This window comes from Besnoitia besnoiti, chromosome V, assembly GCF_002563875.1.
Source record: "Besnoitia besnoiti strain Bb-Ger1 chromosome V, whole genome shotgun sequence".
NCBI classification, from domain to species: Eukaryota; Apicomplexa; class Conoidasida; order Eucoccidiorida; family Sarcocystidae; genus Besnoitia; species Besnoitia besnoiti.
The window spans coordinates 2,024,594-2,032,730 of record NC_042360.1 but is presented as its reverse complement, the minus strand read 5'-3'; the positions used below and the strand labels follow the sequence as shown (position 1 = coordinate 2,032,730).

Here is an 8,137-nt window from a genome sequence, read left to right as displayed (position 1 = left end):
TGTATCCGTGGAACTTCGGCGATAATGAACGCAGAAATACAAACCCTGTGTATTAGCAAGGGTGTATCCTGTTAACCAAAGCAGTGGCGAACACCATGGGGATACTGAAAGTCTCCGTGCGCTACGTTTTGTTGGTGCCTGCCGTAGTGTTGACAGTGCTGGTAGTGCCGGCGGTTAAGTGGCATTCACGCGCGGCAGTGGGTGGACCGCTTCCCAGTGATGTATCTTCTAGAATATTCAACTATCACGCGAACGCTCCGTTGCAGATGTCGTTTGTTGCGGGCGCATCGGTGAAGCAGGCGGGAGAAAACGCCGAAAGAGTTCAAGAGGTACCCCGCGGAAGCGTTCCCGGTGTAATCGAGGATGGTGACAGGCGTGAGGCAGGCGGAAAAAGCGCTGAGACTGCCAAAAAACTTGGGTCGTCTTTTTCTAATTTGTTCAGCGTCGATTCTCTAGCCGTTTATGGAGATTCGAGCTCGTCCTCCGTCATCAAGGCGTTTTTTGCGGATCCCCCATCTGTGGCGACGATTGTGTCTCAGGGGTTGGATGCGGTGATACAGCCGTTTTTTCAAGCGGTTTTGCCCTTGCCGCACGAGGGCAATTCTCCGCGCTTGGGGGAGGCCTCTCCACCTGAAAAGGACAAGTCAGAGAAGCTGTCAAACAGAGGGTTGCCACCTTTTCCCATCATTCAATCCACGGATCTGGGAGGTTCGAGCTTGCGGAGTCCCTTTTCCTCTTCAGGTAGTGGTACAAGTGACCTCTTCTCTCGTCTTTCCTCTATTCTTTTTGAGCACCCGCAGGTTCTGCTTCTTCTTGCAGGTCACCTCCTTCTGTTTGCTTTCGTTTTCCTGTCGAGGTGTCACCAGGGCGCCCAGCTTTTCCTGCTGTTTTTCTTGTCCGTCCTTCTCTTCTGTTCCAAAGACGTCAGCGAAGTCTGCGTGCGGCTTCTCTACAACTACCCTGAGAGCTTTGCATTTTGTCGATTTCTTTCGCTCGATACCGAAGACGGCCACAACGTTTTATTTCTTTTCTGGTGCGTTCCTCTGCTGGCGTGCCTCGGGACGCTCTCCGGACTGCTCGTCTGGGACTTGGTGACCTCGCTGCTGCTGCTGACCACGTGGAAAAAGAAGCTGGCTCTCCAAAAGTGTCAGCGGAAAGGAGCACAGACATCGGAGAAAGCCGACCAAGCGACTTTTGCAAGCTCTGCTGGACATGGCAGCGAGAGAGCAATACGCGCCCGGCTTCCGGCGACGACGAAGTAAGCGGTTGCCAGCGGCACGCAGCCCCGTGGGTTGCGTGGGAACGCACAAGAAAGTCTGGCAGTTGCTCTGCTGATGAAGCCAGGCGCCTTGCGGCAGGGCGGCGACTGGCGACCGCTACACGCCAACTCAGAACCGCAGCATCCAGTCCCCGATCGCGTGTATTTGAAGGGACGCGGCGATAGTGTAAAACACTGTGGTGTCGGGTGCAGGAAAACTGGCTCTGCGAGATCCAGGATCATACACGTCTGTCTACTAGAGAGTCTCTAGGATGTCGTTTCGTCCTCGGTGGAACTGGGTTCCCGTGGGTAAAAACCGATCCGGAGATTCTTCTGAATCTTTTGCCTAAAGGAGAGCTTTTTTCCGTGCGTGGTTGCATGCTGAAAAACTCAAGTGCAGCACCAACCTGCAACTGCGGATGCTGGGTATTTCCACTGGGTCTGCAAGGTGATAAAAAAAAGGTCTCAACCGTTGTGCAGGACGGAGTGATTCGCAGCAGCGATCATGTTGTGGGTGAGGGGAGAAGGGGGCCTCAAAGGATCACTGGAGTAGCGTTCTGCAAACGGAAGGTCATGTCGCGGGATGCCTCTGCGTCCCCTGCCGCCTGCGGAAGCCGCGGCGGGCGGCAGTGGTGGGGAAGCAGGACTCACCTTGCCACTGGAGCGCGGATGCACAGATAAGGTGACACATGGAGATCGCCTGGCAACACCGTGCACCGTGCCTCCACGTTGCGGCATCCAGTTTTGTGTCACGGGGGCCGTCGGCGATTGTTTGTGGATCTCGGCCCCGGCTCATCTTTAGCGGAGGTTCACGGCCTTGGTTGACGCCGGAGGTGTCTTGAAGCGGTCTGCGCAATGTTGCATGAGTTCGTGCCGACTGAATGTGGTCGGTGTATCGTGCCGTAGAGCCCCCATCGGGTCATCCGGACGGGGGTTCTACAGGTGTCGTGGCGTAGATCTGACGCTCAAAGACTAGAGGCAAGAGGGGCACTTACCGAATTTCGTACCTCATGTCTTTGGGGGGCAATGTTGTTAGCTTCCGCAGCATGCTAAGCAACCTGTAGGTTTTGCGATTCCTTGAGTCCTCCGCAGCTCTTGCTGGCTGGAGCTGAGTGCCGCAATTCACGCTGCGAGCTGGACTCACTTGCCATGTGCGGCACCACTTCTCGGGGGGGGCTGGGGGGGGGGGGGGGGGGGGGGGTGAGTGAAACACGTGGTTGGACGTTAGCTGTCCACGTTAAGCTTCGGTCACGCCTCAGGCATATCTGTACTGCGCCTCGTATGCTCCGAGACACGGGATCTGTCGGGCATAGGGGCCTCACACATTGCTTATCTGGTCGTCTTGCAGTTCATGGGGGGCCGTTAGCAGCATCCTATATATCAGCTCAAGTCCGGATTTGGCTTTCTAGTGAAGAAATGTGCGGAGCACAACGGTGGCACATGGCGGCAACACCGACTGTTGTCACAAGCAATAGCAAGCAACCCGGACACCATAGAGGAGACGACATACACAGATGCATCCGAAAGAACTGCTTGCTGCATTGTACCATTTCCACTGACGAATGTGGCAGTACTCATGTCTTCATCGGCGTAACGTCGTAGTGTACTCAGTAGAGTGTCGCAATACCACATCTCAGATGAGAACGCTAGAGAAGAACAGCTGCCTGCCAGTTGCATGCCCTATGGCCAAAGACAGAATCATGCAATAAGCCACCACTTCGTTTTCCAGGATTTCTGCAAGCTACGTCCTTGTACTGCGGACGCGACATAGGGGGAACGGGTCGACCGCTAGTGACGCGCTCAGTGCCAGTGTGCATGCACAAGTCGTCAGTTTGCAGACAAATGTGGGGGCCGCTCGGTTACGGCTTGACGAAGAAGGCATCGATATTGTTGTGACGCAGTGTCTCGATCGACCTCTGTTTTACTATTTCCCATGCACTTTCTGCTTGACGTGCTGGCTTTCCTCATCGGCGTCTGCGGTTCAGTCTGCTGGGAAGGCTCCGTGGAAAAAATCCTGTACTTGTGGCGAGGAGTCTGCATGCACGCTGACGCCTTGCGTGTTTGTCGTTGTTACACGGAAGAAGTCCCTCTTTGAAGACATATCAAGTATTGGTTGACAAATAAAAACGGCTATTGACGTAGAGCTCCTGCTTCAGAGAGCGGGGAGGCATTAGAGGCTACCATAGTGTGGACGGTTGGATTTGATGCAACTTTGCGAGTTGATCGGTACTTTCCGGGAGCGGGCTTGTCTGCTCAGTCTCTTGCTTTCCTTCCTCTGCCTCTTCATCAAATTTAGTTGAGTTGCCTGCTTTATTTGGAGGAGACGTGCACAATGGAGTTTCTCGTCGGCGACGATACGGGGTTGCTGAAGAATGTCAGCACCCGGACCAGGTGTACGTACACCTACAAAACATGTCAACAGGACCGGAATGAAGCCATTTTGGCGGCCTGCTGGTCTTCGCCACAGTAAGTGCTTTGCATTGCGTCACAGCTACTCAGAAAGCTTGTTTAAGTCCCTGCTTGTGTGTTTGAAAGCCGCAAGTGGGAGGACGGGCGGCCTCAGGGGAGTAAAGCGATCGTGTATTTACGCGGTTGTATATCGGGACCGTGGTGCAATCCCGTTCTAGAAGAGTCCGCTCCTGTGTCTCTTCTTTCTTTCTGGCATCCCTTGAGGCAGCTTTGTATCGAGGATGTGTCGTCTTCAGCTATCATCGTATCCCGCCCGTTGCCCCCGGGAAGGGCCACGAAAGCCTTTGGAGAGAAAGCCTCCCTTTTTCCCCTTTTTTCTGTATTTTTCTCAGGCTCGTGTCCGACGAAGTCACGATCGGTCGCCGCAGCGGAGTAGTCGAGGCGGTGGCGCTGCCTCCGCCGCCGGCTGCCTCCTCTGCGCTAACGGCTAAAATGTCCATTCCTTGCGGGGCGAACCCTGTTCGGGCGCCGCACTACGCCCCGCGTGCTTTGTCTTGTTCTGTCCAGCCTCTTCGCTCGATTCGGATGCCGGCGCCGTGCGTGCAGACTTCGCTGCTTCACACTCCCGAGGTGCGTTCCATTCTCAATGCGTCCCTGAGGGAGTCGCTCGCGGCAGACCCCTACTTCTCGCTCTTCCACAGCCCCGCCTCTTCGCCCCTCGTGCCGGCGGAGTCTCCGTTCTTCGGCTCCGCGCTCCCACAACTCTTCTGTTTGGATCAGGAAGGGCACGCGTGCGTGGTGAACTGGGATGGCGACTTCGCGGAGGAGCTGCAAGTTCTCGCCACCGCGGCGGATGAGAAGGTGGATTTTGACGAGAGTGAGGGCACTCTGCGGCTGAAGAAGACCCGCGAAGACGTGTCGCCAGAGAGCGCTGACCACACCGGCGCCTTGTCGCGCGTGTCGGTTTACGAGATCTCCTTCCCCTCTGTTCCAGCGTACAGCCACCCGTCGCCTGTGAGCGTCTCGGGGTCGCTCCGCAGAGTATCGTCTCAGCCGCGCGCAGGACCGCGAGTGAAGCAGGAAGAGGGCGCGTCCGCGACCTCCGCAGCGTCCTCTTCTTGCCACGTGGTCGCGGGCTGGCAGCTGGCGGGCCCGGTTGGATGCGCGACACCGATTCACCCGCTGATGCCCGATCGCTTTGCGTTCGGCGGGAGGGAGAACGAAGTCAAAGTCTTTGACTTGGCGCGGGGCCGCTACGTCTGGGCGGCGAAGAACGTCAAGCAGACGCTGCTTCAGCTCCGCGTGGCGGTGAATCCGACGAGCCTCGCCTGGCTGCCGCGCGTCCATCCGCTGGTGCTCGCGGCGGGCACAGCGCGCGGCGCCGTCAGGCTCTTTGACCTCCGCTGTCAGCGACGCCCGGTCTACGAAGTCGAAAACGCCTGCCGTGGCACACACGAAACCGTGGAGAAGCGCGTCATCACGGCGATGGCGGCGGAGGAAGTGCGCCGCTGCGGCGCCGGCGGCCTCTGGGACATTCTGCAGGCGGTGGAAACCGCCCGCGCGCAGCTGAGCGACGCGGGCGAGGACAGGCGACCGGCCGCGCCGGCTGCGAGTGAAGCCGCTTCCACGCGAGTGAAAGTGAAGCAGGAACCGGAAGAGGGTGAAAAAGCCAGCGAGCTTTCGCTCGCGAAGGGGGCGAGGGGCAAGGGCGCCAAGAAGCGAACGCGCACCGCGCAAAGCGAGACGCAGGAGGGTGCGAGAGACAAGAAACGCGCACAACTGAAGGCTGAGGGGCTGGGCGCCGAGGAAGAAAGGCAGAGCGCCCAGTCGGCGGCAGAGACCGCGGAGGAGAGCGAAGTGTCTGACGAGGCGCTGAAAGCCCAACTGCGGAGCTTGTATGGTCGCGACAGGACCAAACTGTACTTTGCAGACAGCTGCGGCGCGGTTTACGTCCACTCGGTTCTGACTGAAGACGCGCTGATGCGACAGATCGACAAGAACGTGCAAAAACACAACCGGACGTCCTGCTGCGCGACCCTCAGCGAAGACGAAGAGGCAGAGCGCTGGAGCTCGGGAGCCGCAGCAGCGCCTGCGCAGAAAGAGTCGAAATGGGCAGACCCGCGCATTCGCCACAAACTCATCCTCGCGTTCCAAGAGAAGGCGCAGGGGAAGTTGTCTTCCAAAAAAAAACGCCTCCAGGCTGTGCACGTCCCCGCTCAACGGGCCGCAGTACGCCACGCTCTTCACCGGAGGATTCAAAGGCACCATGGGCGCCGTCGTCGGTGAGTCTGCGACTCCGCGAATGCCTGTGTATGTGTTGCTATGTCTGCCTGTGTGGCGGTTCGAATCTGGAGTGCGCAGCCGAATCTGCTGCAACAAGAAAAGAGAAAACGCACGACATCGCGACATGACAACAGGCGCAAAAGGCGCAGCATCCGCCTCGAAAGGGCCATGCCGCATGCGGCGGCTGGTAACGAGTGGATGCCTCTCAAATAGCCTGCATAGTGTTTTATGTGTGCCGAATGACATGTGCGTATCCGTGCGTGTAGATGAGTCCGCAGGTCTATTCGTCAGCGTACCTCTGCGAGCTGAGGACGCTGAGCTTCTAGCATGTCATTGTGCATTCTTTTTGTTTGTGGTAAATCTTTCGGTTGGTTCACCGTGCGGCACGCTTCACCGAGGGAGCTCTCCCTGGATGTTTTTCTCCCCTGCATGCCATGCCGCGCCGGGCTGCCTCCGCGTGTGTCTTGTTTGTTCATTTTCTGTTCTTTCGAGTCAACCCGCTTTAGGCAGCTCTCGTTGTCTCATCACGTGCTGTCCTTTCTTCTCAGCTCTGACGGAAGACGTGAGCGGCCGCCTTCTTGTCGGCGTCGGCTACGGCAGACACGCCTACGTGTGGCAGACTGCCTCGCGGAAGCTTGTCGACAAGGTACAGTTTCGCAAAAGTGATCTCCCTGAGACTCTGGTGTGGGGCCTTTAGATCTCTGTTTCTCAGACTCCGCCGCCTCCGGTGCCTCTGAAACTCTCAGCGATAGCGCCTCAGATGTGTCTTTTTTTTATAACGAAACCCTAAACCCTAATACAATGAAATTGTGTAAACGCTCCTTTTTGAAGTCATAAACCAATGAGACTCGGCTAAGCGCGAACCGGCGGAGCTTGGCGGGGAATAGCCCTAAGCCTCCCTTGTCTTGCTGCCGCTGTGGGCAAGGCGGTGAGGCTTCGAAAGGGCGAGGATCACCTTGCCTTCTGTGGAGGACTGCACAGAGTCGCTGCATCCTTCGAGGCAGGCCGCACACGCCGCGCCAAAACTACAACCGCTGAGAAGCTCTCGAGTTCTCGACGCGAAGCTGCCGGCGGCGGGCTGCAGGCAGCGCGAGCGCGTCGTTTCGCTTTTTTGAAGGCACTTTGTCTTCGAGTCCCGATGTGATTCGCGGGGAAGAAGAAGCGCTGGTTTCAGTATGGGGTCGCGACTGCGGCGCGCTTTGGCTCGCCGAAGAAAATATCTTTCATGGTGAATGCCGCATTGTTTGTGACCGCGTGTCTGTAGGTCTATTTGAAGCAGAAGCTGCTTGCGGTGTTGCCAGGCAGAAACTTCCTCCGCGCAGAAGAGGAAGGCGGCTCCAACAGCAAGTGTTCGGATGAGGAGGCGAGCGACGGCGAAAGCGCGGATACAGACGAAGAGGAGAACGAGAAAGACGCAAAAAGCGAAGAAGGGGAGGGGGATTTTGTAGATGGAGAAAACTCCGAAGACGACGGAGACTCTGAAGATGAAGAAGGCTCTGAAGGCGAAGGAGACCTTGAGGGCGAAGGAGACTCTGACGATGAAGAAGGCTCTGAAGGCGAAGGAGACTCTAAGGGCGAAGCCGATAGCGACGGCGAGGATGATGACTCCGAGGGAGAGGAGGAAGATTCTGAAGAAGACGATGCAAGCGACGCGTCTCTCGAGGACGTCTCCAGGCGAGGGAAGGGGAGAGGCGCGTCGCGCGGCGGAGAGCGGAAAGAAGGGCGACAGAAGCGCTCGCGTCAATTCGGCGTAGGGGGCATGGGCGCGAAGGGGCGGAGAGTCTCCCGCGCTTAAGTTTGACGACTTGCATGTCGATACCAGCTCCCCGCTGCTTCACGCATGCGGTCGTCTCCGTCGCGACACGCGGCGGCGCATTCCTTTTGATTTACGTTTTATTTTGTGTGGCATTCCTCTCCCCGTGTGCATACACCGCGGAGGCACTTCGCGGTTTGGCTAGACACGCCTCTCCCCTTTGTCAGAGGCAGCCGATGACGCACGGAAGCTTTGGGAGGGGGGAAAGGATTGAACTCAATAACTATTATATTTACAGGTGCCTGTATTCGTCTCTTTGGTTGCCTGTTTTAGCCTGGCAAGTCTGTTCCAAGTTGTCTTAATCTTCAAGAGGTCGGTCGCCTCTGCTTCCAAGTTTTCTCTGTAGTCTTCTGCTCTCTTACTTTGCCCTCGAC

General features: G+C 57.2%; 2 protein-coding genes across 2 annotated transcripts; both read left to right on the top strand.

Annotated features, from left to right (window-relative positions):
• Positions 1–266: 266 nt before the first annotated feature.
• BESB_061110 (uncharacterized protein) lies at positions 267–1,262 on the top strand (the record flags this gene model as incomplete). Its single annotated transcript, XM_029364525.1, has 1 exon — positions 267–1,262. One exon carries the CDS (start codon positions 267–269, stop codon positions 1,260–1,262), a length of 996 nt encoding a protein of 331 aa, XP_029219233.1.
• A 2,328-nt stretch (positions 1,263–3,590) lies between these two features.
• On the top strand, positions 3,591–7,745 carry BESB_061100 (uncharacterized protein; the record flags this gene model as incomplete). Its single annotated transcript, XM_029364524.1, has 4 exons — positions 3,591–3,724; positions 4,060–5,949; positions 6,461–6,596; positions 7,215–7,745. The coding sequence occupies 4 exons, from the start codon at positions 3,591–3,593 to the stop codon at positions 7,743–7,745; spliced, it is 2,691 nt and encodes an 896-aa protein (XP_029219232.1).
• Positions 7,746–8,137: the final 392 nt, after the last annotated feature.